At 62.4% G+C, this 24,787-nt stretch overlaps 1 protein-coding gene across 1 annotated transcript; it reads right to left on the bottom strand.

Annotated features, from left to right (window-relative positions):
- Positions 1-1,738: 1,738 nt before the first annotated feature.
- Positions 1,739-10,691, bottom strand: LOC125424636 (FERM domain-containing protein 5-like). The gene is made up of 3 exons (XM_048482039.1): positions 10,685-10,691; positions 2,502-2,842; positions 1,739-2,322 (listed from the first exon to the last, which is right to left on the bottom strand). Exons 1-3 carry the CDS (start codon positions 10,689-10,691, stop codon positions 2,275-2,277), a joined length of 396 nt encoding a protein of 131 aa, XP_048337996.1. The 3' UTR covers positions 1,739-2,274.
- Between the last annotated feature and the right edge of the window lie 14,096 nt (positions 10,692-24,787).

Below are 24,787 nucleotides of genomic sequence, written 5' to 3'. Positions count from 1 at the left end.
TTTTTCAGTTACCGGCTGGAGAAGTCACAGGGTAAAATGCTTAGCAAAAACAGGGCACAAGACATTGGGAAGTTCTCCCACACAAGTCCCAGGGGAGGCACGCAACAGACCTCCCCTCCGGATTGCATCCTGGGTGTTTAAAAGAGAAACAGCCGCCCGAAGCTGTCGCCACTACCAGTATTCAAAGGCTGCCCGTGTGGAAAAACGTTTCTTATACAAAAGTGATAAACATAATTGGACACATTAATTGTGGCATGAGGAAAACACCAACAATTAAAAAAATGAAATACTGCATCTTTGTCAGAATGATGGAGAATGTTAAATTAAGACTTCTCGCTCGCTGCATAGAAGCATCGTTTACTACAGACTGAGGTAGGAACACGACACTAGAAATTAATTCGTTGCTGTGTTGCATAAAACAGTAGCTCTTCTTGTAAAATCTCTCCCTCCTGTCACCTGGCAGGCGTTCCAAAAGTTAATGAATCTTGTTGAAATGTGCTGAAAGTACAGCCTGTCTCCTGGGACGCGCTTTCTAGCTGTTGCGTTTAATGGCCAGAAGTGAGATACCTGCAGGCCGCCAGGGCTGTGTTCAGATTCCGGGGCGTCCTTTCCATGGCACCATGCGTGCGCCCCAGCCGAGTCTCGGACCAATACTTGGTGTATGGCTAGTAGTGTGATTGTGATCTTTTTCCAAACAATAAAGGACCAGCTGGGGCAAGCGCATGGCTGCACATGGAGAGGAAAGCAGGGCTGGAGACCACAGGTCCACCCCCTCCCCCCCCCCCTTTTATGAACTCTGTATGTGGCTCAGGAATGGGGAGGGGAGGCGCTCCTGCCGAAATTGTGTTCAGAGACAAGAGAATGAATCCAGCCTTTTGAAAGCGTTTTGATTAAGAGTTCCAGATGTCTTGAAATCTCTCCCTGAGATGAAATAAAACACACGCTGAGTCCGTTCTCTTGTTTACACCGAAGAGGACGACGTACAATTTTTATTGCTCCCTTGACAAAACCAGCGGCTCTTTTACACACTCAGACTCTGATGCAGAACCATGTTTAAAAGGATGGAACGCCTTCAGGCTGGACGGCTGAGTGAGCGGAGCTGGGTTGTTCTCCTTCCCAGTTTAGTGTTAGGGATCCTCTCCACCCTGTCGAAGGGCTCCTGAGAAGCCCGCCTGCTGCCAGAATCCCTTGTTGATGAACCACCTCGTCTTGCGTGTTCATCTACTTCATTAAAAAAAAAGTCTTTGCTCATTGACAAAATAGCATTTTGTTAAAATATACGTTGCAGCAAGTTTGTTCTTCTGTAGTACAAAGAACCAGGACAGCTTTCTGAATCGAAATGTCTTTCGGGGACCACAGATGTGATCACTCCTCCCTACACTCTGAGGTTTGACCCAGCACACACACAGTTACTACCCCCAGGTATTGTCTCTGCCGCCATATGACCGTTCGCCGGACTTCGCCAGTCAAGCCCAAGTTCTGCCGACCTCTGTTCCGCTCGTAGCGCCCAGTGTAAAACTCCCAACAAACATGTTTCAAATACCAGCACCTTCTCGATCTACGGGGAAGGGCCCAGTGTCGACCGCAGCAGGCAGGCGTAGCTTGCCGGCAATTTGTAAAGGACTGAGGTGCTGGCTGATCGGATTGCATCAACCACAGCCGCTCCTCAATTCCATTCGCCCATTCAGTACCAAGATACGCTGTATGGTCCAGAAGCTCGTTTTTCTGCCACCTCTCCACCATGGACGTTTACGAGTTCCAATAAAATAAGAGTCCCTTTCATCTTGAAATTGCAATGTGGTAGCACCGTAACAGAAGCTCCTGCCTCAAACAACCAACGGTCCTCTTGAGCCAGGTGGGGGTCTAGCCAGAGGTTGCCTGGCTGGCTGGCGCATCATGCAGGTATCCGTAGTAACAAAATAAAACTCTTTTCCCTTGGAATTTCTGACGTGAGCACATCTATGAAAGCTAAAATGAAACTTGAAGGTTGCAGAATAATTTTAAAGTGAGGAAGCGGATCTGCTGCAGAAGCTGGCATTGCAGGAGGAGCCCCCGGGCGGGACAGCGGGCAGCCGGGGTCTGGCAGGAGTCTCTCTCTCCCTTCCGCTCTCTCCCCCTGGCCAGGCCAGGCCAGGCCGCAGCGCACTCTGAGGCATGAAAGGAGGCCTTATGTTATGTGCCGAGGGTGCCGTGTGCGAGGCGTCCCACTGCCCGGGGCTCTTCCACAGTCCACCTGGCTAGTGACTAGGAGGAGGCCGCCCCTCCCTTCAGCTGTCAAGGAAGAGGCTGAGCAGGAAGCGGATTTTGCAGGCAAACCATCGCCTGAGGGGACAAAAGTATTGATAATGGAACTGTTCAAACTCGGGGGTCTGGCGAATATCATGGAAAAAGGCAACGTCAAGGTCAGACTCGGTAAGGACGATCAGGAGGAGGAGCAAAACAAACAGGAGTCCAACTGTCACAAGGAGCAAACGGAGGACACTTAAAACAAACTTATTCACCTGTTCCGCTTGGGCGTGGCCCCGGCGAGCCGTGCCCGGGCCCAAGGCCCGCAGTTCCCTGCCGGGGGCCTCGGCCGTGGTGGGGGTGCCGGCTTCCGACTCCTCCTCGATGCTGCAGGGCGCCCCGTTGACCTGCCTGGACAGCAGCATCAGCTCCAGGCTGTGCTCCGCCACCGGGGTGGGCAGGACGCTGTCCAGAGGGCTGTAGATCTCGTCGGAGATGATGGCCACCCGCTCGCTGCTCTCTGCCCGGCAGCTCTCCGAGCGCGGCAGGAAGGCGTCGCCGTGCGAGGCGGAGCGCACGGGGGTCGAGTGGGCGCTGTCCCGCAAAGACTCGAGGCCTGCACAGGGAAGGGAAAGAGCGCTCAGAGGGGAGGCCCGGGCGCTCCAGCCTTTCTGAGCCCACAGGCTCAGAACTCGCGGCCCTCCAGAATTCGCTGCCCTCCAGATGTTCATGGACTACAGTTCCCATCATCCCCTGCCAGCATCATGCTGGCAGGGGATGATGGGAACTGTAGTCCATAACATCTGGAGGGCCACGAGTTTGACAGGTGTGTTGTAGATCTTTGTAAGCTGAGAAACCTTACAGCAGTGATTCCCAGAGTGGAGCTGTGCGCCCGAGGGCCTGCCAATGCGCTTTCTGGCTCCAGAGCGCGACTCGCCTCTTTGGGATCAAATCCAAACAGAACAGAAAATGGAGCTGTGGATTTCTCCCTGTCAGCTGACTCTCAAAGCTCTGAGCTCATCCCACAGACCTCTGGGCTGACTGTAGACACAGACCTTCTTGTGTCTCTGGCCTTGGCAACCTGTCTTGGTGGTCACAAACACAGAAGAAAAAGAGTTGGATTTATATCCCCCTGTTTACAAGAAAACCTTTTCCCAATTAATGCCACGTATTTGCATAGATACATATTAATACACAAATAATCTAATGCATGTTCACTAAATTGAACGTCTCACGGAAATAAGGTTGACTTACTTCAGTGTAAACAAACAGGGGATTGGGCAGGGGTGGATTACAAAGGCTAACAGCCTGATACGAGTCCAGCATCATGTGGAGACCAACAAGATTTTTAAGGCATGAGCTTTCGAGAGCCAGTTTTTTTTCATCAGAATATCTGACAGAAGGAGTGTTGACTCCCAAAAGCTCATTCCTTGTGTGAAGAAATGGCTCTTCCCCCGCCCCCACGCCCCCCACTTCTGTTCAAATTGTCCACGGAGAGGGGCCTGAAGTGGTCCAAAATAGGACCAGGAGGCGGTCTGGCATCAAATATGGCCAGGCGGTCCCGGCAGAGCGATAAGATTTTATCTGCAAAATTAGAATTAGATATATTGATTAAAAGGATACCAGCATAACCTCGTATTGTCTGTGACATATTTACAGCTTAAATTAAACTTCCCTCCCCCCCTGAACCAAGACTGCTCTTAACTAAAAGCAGAAGGAGCAGAAGATTTGTTGCAAGTTGAAACTTCAATGGCATCAGTGTTGCAGTGCATTTGAAGCGGTGCAGACAATTATGATCAAAGGGCTCGTGTGTCAGACAGAACACAGACGCTTACAAGCAGAGGTGGGATCCAGCGGTTCTCACAGGTTCCCGAGAGTGTGTGTGCGCCGAGAGGGGGTTACTAATTGGGTCCGCTCAGAGGCAGTGGCGTATTTGCCTAGGGACAAGGGGTACCCCATGTCCCCGGGCGCATCCATTGCAGTCACGTGGGGGGGGGCGCCAAAATGCCCCCCCCCCCACCGGCTGATTTTGCAAGCCCCAGCAAGCCCAGAGCGCAGTGCCTTATTCTCCATTAAGTCCTTGCCATTGCTCTCAGTCTCAAGCCTTCTCCCCAGCAGACGGGTGCCGGCCAGCACAGGAGAAACCCATAGGCCGGCTAGGGAGGCAATCTCTGCCCCACCTGCAAGGTGTTTGTTGTGGGGAGAGGAAAAGGGGGGGGGGGCGTTTGTTAGCTGTTTGGAGACTCCTTAAAGGTAATGTGCAAATCCAAACTGCACTTTTATCCCTAAAATCTTGTTTGCAATTGTGAATGCCCTTGGGGGGGGGGGGGGTTGGGGCATAAAGCACCTGAAAGCTTTAACTTTTCCTGTGGGGCTGGGCTGTAATCTGGAGAGCTGAATTTGATTCCCCACTTTCTCTGCCCCACCTGCTGCTCCACAAGGTGTTTGTTGTGGGGAGAGAAAAGGGGGGGGGCATTTGTAAGCTGTTTGGAGACTCCTTAAAGCGAACTGCACCTGGGGTGCATGTGCCCTGCGTCCTTGCCACAGCCCCACCCTCAGAATGCCCGGCAATGCCCCCGTCGTGCCCCGCCCAGCCCCATTGGGCCTACGCCACTGTTTGAATCCCACCACCATGGGAACCTGTTACTAAAATTTTTGGATCCCACCACTGATAAAAAGGATTGGCCAGGAAAGGATCAACAACCAGCTATAAACAAAACGGGGGGGGGGGGGATTTGAGCGGGCAAACATGGGCTTCCCTAATTGCCTTGTGTTCTCTAAAAAAAAACCCAAGGCATAATCACAAATGAGGACGAATACTGGATTTGCGTCTCTGTCTCTTCCACCCCCAATGGCAGAGGGATTGTCTGCAGGAAGGGCAGAGAAGTCCATGAACCTTTCCTTGGAGGACTTTCCTACCTGCCAAGATGAGCTCAAATGAACAGTATGGAAAGTCCTAACCAGACCAAATGGCCAGTGAGGATGACCCAACAGAGAGGTGTTGTGATGCAAGATTGTTTACTGCCATCGCTATGGAAACGCCCAGACTTCAATAGCCCCAGGCTAGCCTGATCTCCCCTGATCTCTGGAGTCAAGCAGGGCCAGTCCTGGCAAGTACTTGGATGGACAATGTCAAGTGTGCTAAAGTTGTGAAGTTTTGAGGGGGAATGGGTTCAAGCCTCCCAAGCCAGCTGACAGACAATTTTTGCGCCACCCTAGATAGGCTGGAGGAGGGGTGAGGCCCTCTTCCTGGGGTGGTCTTGAAAGTCCTGTCTGTAAGATGCACTTAATCTATAAAGGGAAAAGAAAATGGATGGATGGGACATTGAGGTGGTGAACCTTCAAAGGACCCTAAGCAACACTCAGCTGACAAATAAAGACCGCCTGAATCCCTTGCAGCTGGGAGGGCTCTCACCCTTGACCTCCACACTTCACACAACAGCAGATATGGGCCCAAGCTGGCCGGTTCACACACCCACCACCCATGAATAACAAGCAGGAGGGCCTGAGGCTGGAGTCTTTAACTGCTACTTCTCATCCATTTAGAGGGACTTTCCTACCCTTCAGGATGAGCTCAAATGAACAGGAAGACCAGTCCCTAACCAGACCAAATGGCCAATGAGGGATGACCCAACAGAAGTATTGTGATGCAAGATTGTTGCTATTATCGTTATATGGTAGCGCCCTAGACTTGAGATAGCCTCAGGTTAGCCTGATACCCCTAACCACGCCCAGCCATCTCTGGAAGCCAAGCAGGGCTGGTCCTGGCTAATAGTTGGATGAAAGGCTTTCAGGAATACCAGGGCAGTGCGGGAGAGACTGACATTGGCAAACCGCAGCCTCCAAATGTCTCTTGCATGGAAAACTTCAGCAGAAGGGTTTGCCATAAGTCAAATGTAATTGACAGCGAAAGAAAATTTTTAAAAGCTGTGAAGAAAACATAACTATGCCGTATGGCTCAAGCATGTGGAATTTTTTGCACTAAAATAAAAGAGAAAAGCAAGGTAGATCTAATGCTCTAGGGGCACATAGTGGTATGACAAACTAATTTACAGAAGACCAGAAGCCACTGGAAAATATTAGCCCACAACAAGGTCCCAGCATAGAGGGGAGGAGGCATCTGAGATAGCACCAGCTTCCAAAAGGAGGCTCAGATTCCAAAAGGGCACCCTAAGAAAAATGCAACGCTTAGACCACTGGTAAGAGAAGTCCATGAACCTTTCCTTGGAGGACTGTTCTACCTGCCATGATGAGCTCAAATGAACAGAACCGAAGGCAGGATGGGAGTGACAGCTCTGAGGAGAGATTATTACCTGTAGGAAGCCTATAAAAATTACATATATTAGCATATATTGCTGAAGAAGTAGTCGAGAAATGCGCTTATGCGCAAAGCGTTTCCTGTTTGTTTTGATATGGTACTTTAAGTGGGCTGCCAAAAAATTGGATAATGATGGAATAGAACATATATACTCTGGTGTATGGATGACTGAAAAAATAGATTTTTGCTCTTATGAATTATGAATTTGGAAGTATGAAATATGGACGGATATCCTTTATGGATTTATGTATGTAATATGATGATATATGAAATGAAATAAGATGACAAAACTGGATACATAATAGTAAAGAACATTTTATTTCACATCAGCTTGAGTGCAACGGTTTCTTGTAGTTTTGAGGTAGTGCAAGTTGCACTCAGTTTTTGTAAGTGTTCAATAGTGTTGGATAGTGTTGGTGGGTCGGGACCCCTTTGGGGGTCGAACAACCCTTTCACAGGGGTCGCCTAAGACACTCTGCATCAGTGTTCTCCATCTGTAAAACGGATAAATGTTAATGTTGGGGTCACCACAACATGAGGAACTGTATAAAGGGGTCACGGCATTAGTAAGGTTGAGAACCACTGGCCTAACCCCTCCTCCAACCTATCTAGGGTAGCACAAAAAACTGTCAGCTGGCTTGGGAGGCTTGCACCCATTCCCAGTGAGAACCACTGGCCTAACCCCTCCTCCAACCTATCTAGGGTAGCACAAAAAACTTTCAGCTGGCTTGGGAGGCTTGCACCCATTCCGCCCCATAACTACTGGCTTTAGCACACTTGACATTGTGTCGATCCAAGTACTTGCCAGGACTGGCCCTGCTTGGCTCCAGAGATCAGAGGAGATCAGGCTAGCCCGGGGCTAATAGATACCAATAACAACAAGGTTCCACCGTAGAGGGGAGGAGGCATCTGAGATAGCACCAGCTTCAAAAAGGAGGCTCAGATTCCCAAGGGGCACATTAAGAAAAATGCAGCACTTAGGCCACTAGAATGATGTGCATTTACATGTCTCAGGAAGAAAGAAAAATAATTAGGACACCCCAGAGAGGGGTGACATGAGACACCTAAAATGAAATTCTCTTGGGTGTCACCTATACGCATGTAAAAACCGCAGAAATTGCAACTGTGGAAGCCAAAAAAGCTAACAGTTTTGACAAATAAGGTCCTCACTCAAGGCTGAGGAAGACTCCATCAGAGTATTAAAAGAGTTGGCCTGGAAGCAGAGGAAAACAACAGAGCAGGCAAACATGGGCCTTTTTAATGCGGCTTTGCATTCTGTTGTTAGAAAGCGAAGGCATAATCCCATACAAAGGGGAGGAATACTGGATTTCACCAATGTCACCAATGTCTCTTCCACCCCCAACGGCAGAGGGACTCTCTGCAGGAAGGGCAGAGAAGTTATGAACCTTTCCTTGGAGGAGGACTTTCCTACCTGCCATGATAAGGCTCAAATGAACAGTGTGGAAGGTCTAAACCAGACCAAAATGGCGGTAGGGATGACCTAACAGAGAGGTGTTGTGATGCAAGATTGTTTACTGCCATTGCTATGGAAACACCCAGACTTCAGTAGCTAGCCTGATCTCTGATGTCTGGAGCCAAGCAGGGCCAGTCCTGGCTAGCACTTGGATGGACAATGTCAAGTGTGCTAAAGGTGTAAAGTTCAGAGATGGTTTTGCAGAAAGCCTCCCAAGCCAGCTGACAGTTTTTTGCGCCACCCTAGATAGGCTGGAGGAGGGGTTAGGCCAGTGGTTCTCAACCTTCCTAATGCCGCGACCCTTTAATACAGTTCCTCCTGTGGTGACCGCCCACCCTAACATTTATCCATTTTACAGATGGAGAACACTGATGCAGAGAGTCTTAGAGCAGCCCCTGTGAAAGGGGTCGTTCAGTACCCCAAAGGATGCCAACCCACAGGTTGAGAACCACTGGGTTAGGTCCTCTTCCTGGGGTGGTCTTGTGAGTCCTGTGTCTGTAAGATCATGCTTCATCTACTCGAGGGAAAAGAAAATGGATGGATGGGACATTGAGGTAGTGAACCTTCAAAGGACCCTAAGCAACACTCAGCTGCTGAAAAAGACCAACCTGCATGAATCACTTGCAGGCAGGAGGGGATCTCACCCTTGACCTCCACACTTCACACAACATGCAGATTTGGCTGTGTGGTTCCACCCCATGATGTGGCAGGAGTGCATGAGGCTGGATCCCTTGCTGCTGTATCCCATTGGAGGACTTACCTACCTTCTCTGATGAGCCCAAATGAAAAGTCCGACCAGTACTAATCAGACCAAATGGTCAGTGAGGATGACCCAACAGAGAATAATATTGTGATCGCGAGATTGTTTACTGTCATCATTATGGTAACACCTAGACTTGGGATAGCCTCGGGCTAGCCTGATTACCACCCACAGCCATCTCTGAAGCCCCCCAGTAAAGGCCAGTCCTGGCTAGTACATGGATAAAAAGGGCTTCAAAGAGGTCACCAGTGTGTCGTGCTGGAGAGGAAGGCGATGGCAAACCACCTCCAAATGTCTCTTGCCTTGGCTTCGACCAGGGTTGGCATAAGGGGTCGTGCGGTTTGACAGCAAAAGAAGCGTTTTTAAAACTATGAAGAAAACATAACTGTGCCATTTGTTACAAGCATGTGGGATTTTTTGCAGTAAAATAGAAGAGCACAGTCAGGTAGATCTATTAATGCTCTAGGGGCACATAGTGGTATGAGCAAACTAGCTTACAGGGAGCTTAGAAGCCACTGGGAAATACCAGCCCGCAACAAAGGTCCCACCGGTAGGGGAGGAGGCATCTGAGATAGCACCAGCTTCCAAAAGGAGGCTCAAGTTTCCAAAGGGGCACCCTAAGAAAAATGCAGCGCTTAGACCACTGGAATGATGCACGTTAAATGTAATGTCTCGAAGGAAGAAAGAAAAACTAATCCAGACACCCCCGAAGTGTGACATGGACACCTAAATGGGGAATATGTTATGAGTGTCACCTATGGCATGTAAAAATACCAAAAATGGCAGCCGTGGAAGCCAAAAAAAGCAAACACTTTTGGGAAATAAGGGCTTGGCTCAAGAAGGCCAAGGAAAACTCCATCCATTGTAAAAAGGGTTGGCCTGGAAGCAGAGGAGAAAACAACAGAGCAGTACTTATGGGCCTCTTTAATGCGGCTTTGCATTCTGTTAGAAAGCCAAGGCATAATCCCATACAAGGAGGAATACTGGTTTTCTGTCTCCTGTCTCTTCCACCACCAAAGGCAGAGGGACTGTCTGCAGGAAGGGAGGGCAGAGAAGTCCATGAACCTTTCCTTGGAGGACTTTTCCTACCTGCCACTTTGATGAGCTCAAATGAACAGTATGAGAGAAAGTCCTAACCAGACCAAATGGCCAGTGAGGATGACCTAACAGAGAGGTGTTGTGATGCAAGATTGTTTACTGCCATTGCTATGGAAACACCCAGACTTCAGTAGCTAGCCTGATCTCTGATGTCTGGAGCCAAGCAGGGCCAGTCCTGGCTAGCACTTGGATGGACAATGTCAAATTAATAGCTAAAAGGTGTAAAGTTGGGATTCGCGGGGAATGGGTGCAAGCCTCCCAAGCCAGCTGACAGTTTTAGCCACCCTAGGTAGGCTGGAGGAGGGGTTGGGCCCAGTGGTTCTCAACCTTCCCTAATGCATGACCCTTTTATTGCAGGGTTCCCTCCACCAGCTGAGCCGCCCACCCTAACATTTATCCATTTTACAGATGGAGAACACTGATGCAGAGAGTCTTAGGCAACCCCTGTGAAAGGGTCGTTCGTCCCCCAAAGGGGTCCCAACCCACAGGTTGAGAACCACTGGGTTAGGGCCTCTTCCTGGGGTGGTCTTGAAAGTCCTGTCTGTAAGATGCGCTTCATCTATAAAGGGAAAAGAAAATGGATGGATGGGACATTGAGGTAGTGAACCTTCAAAGGACCCTAAGCAACACTCAGCTGCCAGAAAAAGACCAACCTGCATGAATCCCTTGCAGGCAGGAGGGATCTCACCCTTGACCTCCACACTTCACACAACAGCAGATTTGGCTAATGTGGTTCACCCCCATGATGTGGCAGGAGTGCATGAGGCTGGATCCCTTGCTGCTAATATCCATTGGAGGACTTTCCTACCTTCCATGATGAGCTCAAATGAACAGTAAGACCAGTCCTAACCAGACCAAATGGTCAGTGAGGATGACCCAACAGAAGTATTGTGATGCGAGATTGTTTACTGTCATCATTATGGTAACACCTAGACTTGGGATAGCCTCAGGCTAGCCTGATTACCCCCCCCCCCCCCCCCCAGCCATCTCTGAAGCCGAGTAAGGCCAGTCCTGGCTAGTACATGGATAAAAGGCCTTCAAGGAATACCAGTGTCGTGCTGGAGAGGAAGGCGATGGCAAACCACCTCCAAATGTCTCTTACCTTGAAAACTCGACCAGGGTTGGCATAAGTCAAATGTGATTTGACAGCAAAAGAAACGTTTTTAAAACTATGAAGAAAACATAACTGTGCCATTTGCCACAAGCATGTGGAATTTTTTGCACTAAACTAGAAGAGCAAAGTCAGGTAGATCTAATGCTCTAGGGGCACATAGTGGTATGACAAACTAATTTACAGAAGACCAGAAGCCACTGGGAAATACCAGCCCACAACAAGGTCCCACCGTAGAGGGGAGGAGGCATCTGAGATAGCACCAGCTTCCAAAAGGAGGCTCAGATTCCAAAGGGGCACCCTAAGAAAAATGCAGCGCTTAGACCACTGGAATGATGCACATTCGCTCTGTCTCAGGAAGAAAGAAAAACTAATCCAGACACCCCCGAAGTGTGACATGGACACCTAAAATGAAATTCTCTTATGATGTCACCTATACGCATGTAAAAATACCAAAAATGGCAACCGTGGAAGCCAAAAAAGCAAACACTTTTGGGAAATAAGGGCTGGCTCAAGAAGGCCAAGGAAAACTCCATCCATTATAAAAAGGGTTGGCCTGGAAGCAGAGGAAAACAACAGAGCAGGCAAACATGGGCCTCTTTAATCGCTTTGCATTCTGTTAGAAAGCCAAGGCATAATCCCATACAAGGAGGAATACTGGATTTCTGTCTCTGTCTCTTCCACCCCCAAAGGCAGAGGGACTGTCTGCAGGAAGGGCAGAGAAGTCCATGAACCTTTCCTTGGAGGACTTTCCTACCTGCCATGATGAGCTCAAATGAACAGTATGGAAAGTCCTAACCAGACCAAATGGCCAGTGAGGATGACCCAACAGAGGTGTTGTGGTGCAAGATTGTTTACTGCCATTGCTATGGAAACACCCAGACTTCAGTAGCCCCGGGCTAGCCTGATCTCTGGAGCCAAGCAGGGCCAGTCCTGGCTAGTACTTGGATGGACAATGTCAAGTGTGCTAAAGTTGTAAAGTTGCGAGGGGGAATGGGTGCAAGCCTCCCAAGCCAGCTGACAGTTTTTTGCACCATCCTAGATAGGCTGGAGGAGGGGTTAGGCCCTCTTCCTGGGGTGGTCTTGAAAGTCCTGTCTGTAAGATGCGCTTCATCTATAAAGGGAAAAGAAAATGGATGGGTGGGACATTGAAGTGGTGAACCTTCAAAGGACCCTAAGCAACACTCAGCTGACAAATAAAGACCAAGCCGCCTGAATCCCTTGCAGCTGGGAGGGCTCTCACCCTTGACCTCCACACTTCACACAACAGCAGGTTTGGCTAATGTGGTCCACCCCACCCCCCCACCCCCATGATGTGGCAGGAGTGCATGAGGCTGGATCCCTTGCTGCTAATATCCATTTGAGGACTTTCCTACCTCTCATGATGAGCTCAAATGAACAGTAAGACCAGTCCTAACCAGACCAAATGGCCAGTGAGGATGACCCAACAGAAGTATTGTGATGCAAGATTGTTTACTGTCATCACTATGGTAACACCTAGACTTGGATAGCCGCAGGTTAGCCTGATTACCCCCCCCCCCCACATTGAGAAATAAGGACTCACTCAAGAAGGCCAAGGAAAACTCCATCCAGTATAAAAAGGGTTGGCCTGGAAGCAGAGGAAAACAACAGAGCAGGCAAACATGGGCTTCTTTAATCGCTTTGCATTCTGTAAAAAAGCCAAGGCATAACCCCATATGAGGAGGAATGCTGGATTTGTGTCTCTGTCTGCTTCCACCCCCAATTGGCAGAGGGACTGTCTGCAGGAAGGGCAGAGAAGTCCATGAACCTCTCCTTGGAGGACTTTCCTACCTGCCATGATGAGCTCAAATGAACAGTATGGAAAGTCCTAACCAGACCAAATGGCCAGTGAGGATGACTGTGAGGATTATCTTTAAGAAAGGGTCTAGGGGGGACCCAGGAAATTACAGGCCAGTCAGTTTGACATCTGTTCCTGGTAAATTAGTAGAATCTATCATTAAAGATAAAATTATTAAACATGTAGAAAAGCAAGACCTGCTGAGGAAGAGTCAGCATGGCTTTTGCAGAGGCAAGTCCTGTCTTACAAACGTACTAGAGTTCTTTGAGGGTGTAAACAGGCATGTGGATGAGGGGGAACCAGTGGACATTGTCTACCTGGATTTCCAAAAGGCTTTTGACAAAGTTCCTCACCAGAGACTGTTGAGAAAACTCAACAATGAAGGAATAAGAGGGGAAGTCCTTCTATGGATTAAAAACTGGTTGAGGAACAGGAAACAAAGGGTGGGTATAAATGGGAAGTTCTCACAATGGAGAGATGTAGGCAGAGGTGGGATCCAACCAGTTCTCACCACTTCTCTAGAAGTGGTTACTAATTTTTTCTGAGTGCTGAGAAGGGGTGACTAAAGCAACCTCTCTGCCCAACAGGGACTGGAGGTACGTGTGTGCGGCGGCGCCACTGTTTGAATCCCACCACCATCGGAACCCGTTATTAAAATTTTTGGATCCCACCACTGCTTACAAGTGATGCAAAACGAGAAGGAACGGCAAAGGGGGAAATGAGGTGAGGTGAGGAATTTAAAACCTGAATTTTGTTGGCATCAGGGGAAGATCTGGCAGAGTTTGGACCTGGGTGTGAGACCACGGGTTGTGTGATCAGTGAAATCACCTCAAGTGGTAAACTTCAGCTCAGCTAGTAAACTTTGTACCTTAGGTAGTAAACTTTACTTCCCTTTAAGCATGAGGTGGCTTGCTGCTTAAGATTTCTGTCATGAAAACCACAATTAAGAAAAAGAGATGGCACCGCATTCCTGCTTAGCTCTCTCGCCTGCCCAGATGCCACCTGCAAAATCACCTGGAATTTCTCAAGCCAGACTTGGCACCTCCAGTTGGCACACATGCCAAGAGCAGGAGGATCTCCGCTGTGATGACAGCCAAGCCCAGCTATACAACAACGGGAGCATGTCATTCTCTGGGGAGGCAGCACAGACAGCAGGGGGGGGGGGGGGGCTGAGCCTGTAGAACACAGGTGTCAAACTCGTGCCAAACCCTTGCCAGTATAGTCAATGCTCATGTTGGGAGGGACTGGTGGGAATTGTAGTTCATGAACATCTGGAGGGCCGCGAGTTTGACACCCCTGCTAGAACTACCGCCACAGAAGGAAGATTCACAGGCAACTCCCCTCCTGCAAACCCTAGGCTGCTCTTAACTAAAAGCAGAAAGACCAGAAGATCTGCAAACAGTTTTTAAAGGTGAACCACCACCTTGAGAAGGTCCAAAGTCCTGGGGGTGGAGCCTGAAAATCCTCTCCCTTCTGGCTGCTGTTTCTTTAGTTCAGAGGAATATAGCAACCCCCACCCACACCCACCCCACAGACCCCCCCCCCCAAGCCCCTGGCCTTCTCCTTCCCCAGCACTTATCAGACACTGGGCCGCCTCCTTTCAAAGCCCCCATCAAAACTCTCGGTCGCAACTTTGCTGGGCGACCTTGGGGCTGCCACACGCTCTCAGCTGCTCGGGAACCCCAAGGGGGAGAAAACGAGGGCATAATTGAAGTGAATAATTAAATACAAAATGTTCTCAAAGCAATGCAGCACTTCAGAAAGCAAATTTAAGAAAAACATTTCCTTGTCTATAAATGGCTCTCAGGCAGGGTAGCTGATTCCTTATGACCCTGACCCTCAGAAGGCCCTGACCCAAGTCCTAGTCCAGTGGTGGCGAACCTTTGGCACTCCAATTGGCCATGCTGGCAGGGGCTGATGCGAATTGTCGTCCATAACATCTGGAGTGCCAAAGGTTCACCACCACGGTCCTAGTCAATCTCGCCTGTTGACCAGAAGGGATCACCACTGATCACAGGAACAGAGAAGGAGCTGCTTCATACGTGACCTCTTCTGTTGGAAACGTGGACTATTACAGGGACTGAAGCGTGCCCTGACAGGGACGGCCCAGCCTAGACCCATGGGGGTGAACCTATGGCATTCCAGATGTTCACGGACTACAATTCCCATTAGCCAATTGGCCATGCTGGCAGGGGCTGATGGGAATTGTAGTCCGTGAACATCTGGAGTGCCATAGGTTTGCCGCCACTGGCCTAGACTGATCTTTCCGGATCTTGGAAGCCAAGCACAGTTGCCCCAACTTGGTTAGGAGACCACTGAGGAACCCTAGGGTTGCCATGCGAGGGCAGGCGAGGGCAAACTGCCCCTGAATGTCTTTTGCCTCAAAGCCCCTACTCTGGCGCCCCAGATATTCATGGACTACAATTCCCATCCGTCCCATGGATTACGATTTCCATCAACTGGCCATGTTGGCAGGGGCTGATGGGGATCATAGTCCATGAATACCTGGGGTGCCAGAGCTGGATACCCCCGCCCTACATGGTCTGCCAGAAATCAGCTGTGACTTGGTTAGCACGAGAGAGAGAGACGTAGACTGTGTGTTCTTATATAAGCTTCTAAAAAAATGTTTTGTTGTTCACCACCTTGGAAACCCTAAGATGGGTGGAAACGTGGCTTTAAATAAGGAAATTATACACACACCTGCTCGCTCACCTGAAATCCTTCGGGTTGCAAAAGAGAAGAAAACAACAACAGTGTCACACCAGAAGTAACTGTCAGGAGCTTGGTCGGCCTACAGTTCCAAGAGCTGAGTAACTTTCCGGCTTTCACGGTGGGGGGCTTGGGAAACCTGGGGTCTGCAGGCAAGGATGACTCTGCCATCCTAAGCTCTGGTTAAGCGCCAGAGAAGCCAAATAACTAAACGAGTATGAGCAAGCCACACAACCATTCCCCACACCCTATTTATCAGTTGAACAAGTGCAGTCAGACCTCCTCCAAAGGACCCGTCCCCCAGATGCCCCGCCTCACCATGTCCTTCCATTACCCTGTAGTGGAGTCGGCGCAATTATTATTATTATTATTATTATTATTATTATTATTATTATTATTATTATTATTATTATTATTATTATTATTAGTATTATTATTGTTATTGTTATTGTTATTATTATTATTATTAGTATTATTATTAGTATTATTATTATTGGGTTTATAAACCGCCCTCCCCCGAAGGGCTCAGGGCGGTGAACAACATATAATAGAGCACAATAACAAGTTAAAATCCAGTAAATATAAATTAGTACGGCTCTAATAAAAATAAACCCTGCCCCATTAAAATACAATAGGGGGCGGGCGGTAGAATCTACTTGATGTAAGATAAAAGGAGGGGGGGGGGAGGCAGCCCCTATCAACGGCTAGAGACTCCCCAAAGGCCCGGTGGAACAGCTCTGTCTTGCAGGCCCTGCGGAACTCAGCAAGATCCCGCAGGGCCCGAACAGCTGGCGGGAGAGCGTTCCACCAGGCGGGGGCCAGAGCTGAAAAAACCTCTGGCCCGGGTGGAGGCCAGCCGTATCATTGAGGGGCCAGGGATCACCAGTAAGTTGGCCTCTGCCGAGCGCAGGGGCCGATTCGGGACATATGGGGTAAGACGGTCCCGCAGGTACGTAGGTCCCAGGCCGCGTAAGGCCTTAAAGGTTAACACCAGCACCTTGAAAATGATTCGGTATTCAATTGGCAACCAGTGCAAGCGGCGAAGCACAGGCGTGATGTGTTCTCTCATGGCACCTCCTGTGAGCATACGAGCCGCTGCTTCTGGACCATTTTCAATCTCCAAATCAGACGCAAGGGAAGGCCCGCGTAGAGCGAGTTGCAATAGTCAGGTAAGAAGCCCTCTTGCTCTTCCATGTCCAGAATCACCTGGCTACTTTGGTTTTTCTGGACGGTGTGGCTGTGGTCTGGTAGTTCCACCTTCAGAGGCATGCCACGGTAGAGTTCATGAGGGCCATGCCCCCAGATCTCAGATGCTTCCATTTCATAGGGCCAAAAAGCCCTGAGACGCAACAGGGCCAGAGGGTGACAATTGGAAGCAGAGCAGCAGCGGTCACTGACGATTCCGTCTCCCCCGGCACGCCAAGCAGATTTAACAGCTTGACATGGTCTTGATGGCTGTCCTTCCTAATGAACTCTAATTCAGTTTCATGACTTCAATGCAAAGTAATGTTATTTGCTGTTTGTTCGCTGGCCGTTACTGGGTGTAATTATATTGTAGCACCTGCTTTAAGTGGTGGAAATTTTCCAGTGGTGAATAATAGCGCAGAGGTACCAGCAGCCTGCAGGCGGATTCCCATGGGGAGACGGGTCCTCCTGGGATTGCTGCGTCATCGCTCTACGTCCCTTTCCAGCCGACTCTCTTGAAATAGCTCAAGGAATCTTGCCTGGGGATTCTCGTTCTCCCCATCCTCGGCATCAGATCACTGCCAGAGGATCTGCAATTTATTATTATTATTATCATTTACTTCATTTATGCCCCCTTTCTCCTCAAAAGGTAACCAAAGAGGCTTACAGTAGGTGTGTGTGTGTGTTTGTGTGCGTGTGCGTGCGTGTGTGTGTGTGCAGCCAAAGAGGACTCACACACTAGTCTCCCAGATCCTAGCCCCGTGGTGGCGAACCTTTGGCACTCCAGATGTTATGGACTACAATTCCCTGGGGGGTGGGGGGGGGGGGGGGTGGGGGGGGGGGGGGGTGGGGGGGGGGGGGGGTGGGGGGGGGGGGGGGTGGGGGGGGGGGGGGGTGGGGGGGGGGGGGGGTGGGGGGGGGGGGGGGTGGGGGGGGGGGGGGGTGGGGGGGGGGGGGGGTGGGGGGGGGGGGGGGTGGGGGGGGGGGGGGGTGGGGGGGGGGGGGGGTGGGGGGGGGGGGGGGTGGGGGGGGGGGGGGGTGGGGGGGGGGGGGGGTGGGGGGGGGGGGGGGTGGGGGGGGGGGGGGGTGGGGGGGGGGGGGGGTGGGGGGGGGGGGGGGTGGGGGGGGGGGGGGGTGGGGGGGGGGGGGGGTGGGGGGGGGGGGGGGTGGGGGGGGGGGGGGGTGGGGGGGGGGGGGGGTGGGGGGGGGGGGGGGTGGGGGGGGGGGGGGGTGGGGGGGGGGGGGGGTGGGGGGGGGGGGGGGTGGGGGGGGGGGGGGGTGGGGGGGGGGGGGGGTGGGGGGGGGGGGGGGTGGGGGGGGGGGGGGGTGGGGGGGGGGGGGGGTGGGGGGGGGGGGGGGTGGGGGGGGGGGGGGGTGGGGGGGGGGGGGGGTGGGGGGGGGGGGGGGTGGGGGGGGGGGGGGGTGGGGGGGGGGGGGGGTGGGGGGGGGGGGGGGTGGGGGGGGGGGGGGGTGGGGGGGGGGGGGGGTGGGGGGGGGGGGGGGTGGGGGGGGGGGGGGGTGGGGGGGGGGGGGGGTGGGGGGGGGGGGGGGTGGGGGGGGGGGGGGGTGGGGGGGGGGGGGGGTGGGGGGGGGGGGGGGTGGGGGGGGGGGGGGGTGGGGGGGGGGGGGGGTGGGGGGGGGGGGGGGTGGGGGGGGGGGGGGGTGGGGGGGGGGGGGGGTGGGGGGGGGGGGGGGTGGGGGGGGGGGGGGGTGGGGGGGGGGGGGGGTGGGGGGGGGGGGGGGTGGGGGGGGGGGGGGGTGGGGGGGGGGGGGGGTGGGGGGGGGGGGGGGTGGGGGGGGGGGGGGGTGGGGGGGGGGGGGGGTGGGGGGGGGGGGGGGTGGGGGGGGGGGGGGGTGGGGGGGGGGGGGGGTGGGGGGGGGGGGGGGTGGGGGGGGGGGGGGGTGGGGGGGGGGGGGGGTGGGGGGGGGGGGGGGTGGGGGGGGGGGGGGGTGGGGGGGGGGGGGGGTGGGGGGGGGGGGGGGTGGGGGGGGGGGGGGGTGGGGGGGGGGGGGGGTGGGGGGGGGGGGGGGTGGGGGGGGGGGGGGGTGGGGGGGGGGGGGGGTGGGGGGGGGGGGGGGTGGGGGGGGGGGGGGGTGGGGGGGGGGGGGGGTGGGGGGGGGGGGGGGTGGGGGGGGGGGGGGGTGGGGGGGGGGGGGGGTGGGGGGGGGGGGGGGTGGGGGGGGGGGGGGGTGGGGGGGGGGGGGGGTGGGGGGGGGGGGGGGTGGGGGGGGGGGGGGGTGGGGGGGGGGGGGGGTGGGGGGGGGGGGGGGTGGGGGGGGGGGGGGGTGGGGGGGGGGGGGGGTGGGGGGGGGGGGGGGTGGGGGGGGGGGGGGGTGGGGGGGGGGGGGGGTGGGGGGGGGGGGGGGTGGGGGGGGGGGGGGGTGGGGGGGGGGGGGGGTGGGGGGGGGGGGGGGTGGGGGGGGGGGGGGGTGGGGGGGGGGGGGGGTGGGGGGGGGGGGGGGTGGGGGGGGGGGGGGGTGGGGGGGGGGGGGGGTGGGGGGGGGGGGGGGTGGGGGGGGGGGGGGGTGGGGGGGGGGGGGGGTGGGGGGGGGGGGGGGTGGGGGGGGGGGGGGGTGGGGGGGGGGGGGGGTGGGGGGGGGGGGGGGTGGGGGGGGGGGGGGGTGGGGGGGGGGGGGGGTGGGGGGGGGGGGGGGTGGGGGGGGGGGGGGGTGGGGGGGGGGGGGGGTGGGGGGGGGGGGGGGTGGGGGGGGGGGGGGGTGGGGGGGGGGGGGGGTGGGGGGGGGGGGGGGTGGGGGGGGGGGGGGGTGGGGGGGGGGGGGGGTGGGGGGGGGGGGGGGTGGGGGGGGGGGGGGGTGGGGGGGGGGGGGGGTGGGGGGGGGGGGGGGTGGGGGGGGGGGGGGGTGGGGGGGGGGGGGGGTGGGGGGGGGGGGGGGTGGGGGGGGGGGGGGGTGGGGGGGGGGGGGGGTGGGGGGGGGGGGGGGTGGGGGGGGGGGGGGGTGGGGGGGGGGGGGGGTGGGGGGGGGGGGGGGTGGGGGGGGGGGGGGGTGGGGGGGGGGGGGGGTGGGGGGGGGGGGGGGTGGGGGGGGGGGGGGGTGGGGGGGGGGGGGGGTGGGGGGGGGGGGGGGTGGGGGGGGGGGGGGGTGGGGGGGGGGGGGGGTGGGGGGGGGGGGGGGTGGGGGGGGGGGGGGGTGGGGGGGGGGGGGGGTGGGGGGGGGGGGGGGTGGGGGGGGGGGGGGGTGGGGGGGGGGGGGGGTGGGGGGGGGGGGGGGTGGGGGGGGGGGGGGGTGGGGGGGGGGGGGGGTGGGGGGGGGGGGGGGTGGGGGGGGGGGGGGGTGGGGGGGGGGGGGGGTGGGGGGGGGGGGGGGTGGGGGGGGGGGGGGGTGGGGGGGGGGGGGGGTGGGGGGGGGGGGGGGTGGGGGGGGGGGGGGGTGGGGGGGGGGGGGGGTGGGGGGGGGGGGGGGTGGGGGGGGGGGGGGGTGGGGGGGGGGGGGGGTGGGGGGGGGGGGGGGTGGGGGGGGGGGGGGGTGGGGGGGGGGGGGGGTGGGGGGGGGGGGGGGTGGGGGGGGGGGGGGGTGGGGGGGGGGGGGGGTGGGGGGGGGGGGGGGTGGGGGGGGGGGGGGGTGGGGGGGGGGGGGGGTGGGGGGGGGGGGGGGTGGGGGGGGGGGGGGGTGGGGGGGGGGGGGGGTGGGGGGGGGGGGGGGTGGGGGGGGGGGGGGGTGGGGGGGGGGGGGGGTGGGGGGGGGGGGGGGTGGGGGGGGGGGGGGGTGGGGGGGGGGGGGGGTGGGGGGGGGGGGGGGTGGGGGGGGGGGGGGGTGGGGGGGGGGGGGGGTGGGGGGGGGGGGGGGTGGGGGGGGGGGGGGGTGGGGGGGGGGGGGGGTGGGGGGGGGGGGGGGTGGGGGGGGGGGGGGGTGGGGGGGGGGGGGGGTGGGGGGGGGGGGGGGTGGGGGGGGGGGGGGGTGGGGGGGGGGGGGGGTGGGGGGGGGGGGGGGTGGGGGGGGGGGGGGGTGGGGGGGGGGGGGGGTGGGGGGGGGGGGGGGTGGGGGGGGGGGGGGGTGGGGGGGGGGGGGGGTGGGGGGGGGGGGGGGTGGGGGGGGGGGGGGGTGGGGGGGGGGGGGGGTGGGGGGGGGGGGGGGTGGGGGGGGGGGGGGGTGGGGGGGGGGGGGGGTGGGGGGGGGGGGGGGTGGGGGGGGGGGGGGGTGGGGGGGGGGGGGGGTGGGGGGGGGGGGGGGTGGGGGGGGGGGGGGGTGGGGGGGGGGGGGGGTGGGGGGGGGGGGGGGTGGGGGGGGGGGGGGGTGGGGGGGGGGGGGGGTGGGGGGGGGGGGGGGTGGGGGGGGGGGGGGGTGGGGGGGGGGGGGGGTGGGGGGGGGGGGGGGTGGGGGGGGGGGGGGGTGGGGGGGGGGGGGGGTGGGGGGGGGGGGGGGTGGGGGGGGGGGGGGGTGGGGGGGGGGGGGGGTGGGGGGGGGGGGGGGTGGGGGGGGGGGGGGGTGGGGGGGGGGGGGGGTGGGGGGGGGGGGGGGTGGGGGGGGGGGGGGGTGGGGGGGGGGGGGGGTGGGGGGGGGGGGGGGTGGGGGGGGGGGGGGGTGGGGGGGGGGGGGGGTGGGGGGGGGGGGGGGTGGGGGGGGGGGGGGGTGGGGGGGGGGGGGGGTGGGGGGGGGGGGGGGTGGGGGGGGGGGGGGGTGGGGGGGGGGGGGGGTGGGGGGGGGGGGGGGTGGGGGGGGGGGGGGGTGGGGGGGGGGGGGGGTGGGGGGGGGGGGGGGTGGGGGGGGGGGGGGGTGGGGGGGGGGGGGGGTGGGGGGGGGGGGGGGTGGGGGGGGGGGGGGGTGGGGGGGGGGGGGGGTGGGGGGGGGGGGGGGTGGGGGGGGGGGGGGGTGGGGGGGGGGGGGGGTGGGGGGGGGGGGGGGTGGGGGGGGGGGGGGGTGGGGGGGGGGGGGGGTGGGGGGGGGGGGGGGTGGGGGGGGGGGGGGGTGGGGGGGGGGGGGGGTGGGGGGGGGGGGGGGTGGGGGGGGGGGGGGGTGGGGGGGGGGGGGGGTGGGGGGGGGGGGGGGTGGGGGGGGGGGGGGGTGGGGGGGGGGGGGGGTGGGGGGGGGGGGGGGTGGGGGGGGGGGGGGGTGGGGGGGGGGGGGGGTGGGGGGGGGGGGGGGTGGGGGGGGGGGGGGGTGGGGGGGGGGGGGGGTGGGGGGGGGGGGGGGTGGGGGGGGGGGGGGGTGGGGGGGGGGGGGGGTGGGGGGGGGGGGGGGTGGGGGGGGGGGGGGGTGGGGGGGGGGGGGGGTGGGGGGGGGGGGGGGTGGGGGGGGGGGGGGGTGGGGGGGGGGGGGGGTGGGGGGGGGGGGGGGTGGGGGGGGGGGGGGGTGGGGGGGGGGGGGGGTGGGGGGGGGGGGGGGTGGGGGGGGGGGGGGGTGGGGGGGGGGGGGGGTGGGGGGGGGGGGGGGTGGGGGGGGGGGGGGGTGGGGGGGGGGGGGGGTGGGGGGGGGGGGGGGTGGGGGGGGGGGGGGGTGGGGGGGGGGGGGGGTGGGGGGGGGGGGGGGTGGGGGGGGGGGGGGGTGGGGGGGGGGGGGGGTGGGGGGGGGGGGGGGTGGGGGGGGGGGGGGGTGGGGGGGGGGGGGGGTGGGGGGGGGGGGGGGTGGGGGGGGGGGGGGGTGGGGGGGGGGGGGGGTGGGGGGGGGGGGGGGTGGGGGGGGGGGGGGGTGGGGGGGGGGGGGGGTGGGGGGGGGGGGGGGTGGGGGGGGGGGGGGGTGGGGGGGGGGGGGGGTGGGGGGGGGGGGGGGTGGGGGGGGGGGGGGGTGGGGGGGGGGGGGGGTGGGGGGGGGGGGGGGTGGGGGGGGGGGGGGGTGGGGGGGGGGGGGGGTGGGGGGGGGGGGGGGTGGGGGGGGGGGGGGGTGGGGGGGGGGGGGGGTGGGGGGGGGGGGGGGTGGGGGGGGGGGGGGGTGGGGGGGGGGGGGGGTGGGGGGGGGGGGGGGTGGGGGGGGGGGGGGGTGGGGGGGGGGGGGGGTGGGGGGGGGGGGGGGTGGGGGGGGGGGGGGGTGGGGGGGGGGGGGGGTGGGGGGGGGGGGGGGTGGGGGGGGGGGGGGGTGGGGGGGGGGGGGGGTGGGGGGGGGGGGGGGTGGGGGGGGGGGGGGGTGGGGGGGGGGGGGGGTGGGGGGGGGGGGGGGTGGGGGGGGGGGGGGGTGGGGGGGGGGGGGGGTGGGGGGGGGGGGGGGTGGGGGGGGGGGGGGGTGGGGGGGGGGGGGGGTGGGGGGGGGGGGGGGTGGGGGGGGGGGGGGGTGGGGGGGGGGGGGGGTGGGGGGGGGGGGGGGTGGGGGGGGGGGGGGGTGGGGGGGGGGGGGGGTGGGGGGGGGGGGGGGTGGGGGGGGGGGGGGGTGGGGGGGGGGGGGGGTGGGGGGGGGGGGGGGTGGGGGGGGGGGGGGGTGGGGGGGGGGGGGGGTGGGGGGGGGGGGGGGTGGGGGGGGGGGGGGGTGGGGGGGGGGGGGGGTGGGGGGGGGGGGGGGTGGGGGGGGGGGGGGGTGGGGGGGGGGGGGGGTGGGGGGGGGGGGGGGTGGGGGGGGGGGGGGGTGGGGGGGGGGGGGGGTGGGGGGGGGGGGGGGTGGGGGGGGGGGGGGGTGGGGGGGGGGGGGGGTGGGGGGGGGGGGGGGTGGGGGGGGGGGGGGGTGGGGGGGGGGGGGGGTGGGGGGGGGGGGGGGTGGGGGGGGGGGGGGGTGGGGGGGGGGGGGGGTGGGGGGGGGGGGGGGTGGGGGGGGGGGGGGGTGGGGGGGGGGGGGGGTGGGGGGGGGGGGGGGTGGGGGGGGGGGGGGGTGGGGGGGGGGGGGGGTGGGGGGGGGGGGGGGTGGGGGGGGGGGGGGGTGGGGGGGGGGGGGGGTGGGGGGGGGGGGGGGTGGGGGGGGGGGGGGGTGGGGGGGGGGGGGGGTGGGGGGGGGGGGGGGTGGGGGGGGGGGGGGGTGGGGGGGGGGGGGGGTGGGGGGGGGGGGGGGTGGGGGGGGGGGGGGGTGGGGGGGGGGGGGGGTGGGGGGGGGGGGGGGTGGGGGGGGGGGGGGGTGGGGGGGGGGGGGGGTGGGGGGGGGGGGGGGTGGGGGGGGGGGGGGGTGGGGGGGGGGGGGGGTGGGGGGGGGGGGGGGTGGGGGGGGGGGGGGGTGGGGGGGGGGGGGGGTGGGGGGGGGGGGGGGTGGGGGGGGGGGGGGGTGGGGGGGGGGGGGGGTGGGGGGGGGGGGGGGTGGGGGGGGGGGGGGGTGGGGGGGGGGGGGGGTGGGGGGGGGGGGGGGTGGGGGGGGGGGGGGGTGGGGGGGGGGGGGGGTGGGGGGGGGGGGGGGTGGGGGGGGGGGGGGGTGGGGGGGGGGGGGGGTGGGGGGGGGGGGGGGTGGGGGGGGGGGGGGGTGGGGGGGGGGGGGGGTGGGGGGGGGGGGGGGTGGGGGGGGGGGGGGGTGGGGGGGGGGGGGGGTGGGGGGGGGGGGGGGTGGGGGGGGGGGGGGGTGGGGGGGGGGGGGGGTGGGGGGGGGGGGGGGTGGGGGGGGGGGGGGGTGGGGGGGGGGGGGGGTGGGGGGGGGGGGGGGTGGGGGGGGGGGGGGGTGGGGGGGGGGGGGGGTGGGGGGGGGGGGGGGTGGGGGGGGGGGGGGGTGGGGGGGGGGGGGGGTGGGGGGGGGGGGGGGTGGGGGGGGGGGGGGGTGGGGGGGGGGGGGGGTGGGGGGGGGGGGGGGTGGGGGGGGGGGGGGGTGGGGGGGGGGGGGGGTGGGGGGGGGGGGGGGTGGGGGGGGGGGGGGGTGGGGGGGGGGGGGGGTGGGGGGGGGGGGGGGTGGGGGGGGGGGGGGGTGGGGGGGGGGGGGGGTGGGGGGGGGGGGGGGTGGGGGGGGGGGGGGGTGGGGGGGGGGGGGGGTGGGGGGGGGGGGGGGTGGGGGGGGGGGGGGGTGGGGGGGGGGGGGGGTGGGGGGGGGGGGGGGTGGGGGGGGGGGGGGGTGGGGGGGGGGGGGGGTGGGGGGGGGGGGGGGTGGGGGGGGGGGGGGGTGGGGGGGGGGGGGGGTGGGGGGGGGGGGGGGTGGGGGGGGGGGGGGGTGGGGGGGGGGGGGGGTGGGGGGGGGGGGGGGTGGGGGGGGGGGGGGGTGGGGGGGGGGGGGGGTGGGGGGGGGGGGGGGTGGGGGGG

Source organism: Sphaerodactylus townsendi, linkage group LG17 (assembly GCF_021028975.2).
Source record: "Sphaerodactylus townsendi isolate TG3544 linkage group LG17, MPM_Stown_v2.3, whole genome shotgun sequence".
Lineage (NCBI taxonomy): Eukaryota > Metazoa > Chordata > Lepidosauria > Squamata > Sphaerodactylidae > Sphaerodactylus > Sphaerodactylus townsendi.
The sequence above is the reverse complement of the archived record's forward strand: the minus strand, read 5'-3'. Positions and strand labels throughout refer to the sequence as shown.

Excerpts from the sequence above, each read along its gene's own strand:
- LOC125424636 (XM_048482039.1), bottom strand. Across the intron at positions 2,323-2,501 it reads GCCACGCCCAAGCGGAACAG|GCGATGGTTTGCCTGCAAAA; the intron begins GTGAATAAGTTT and ends TTGTCCCCTCAG.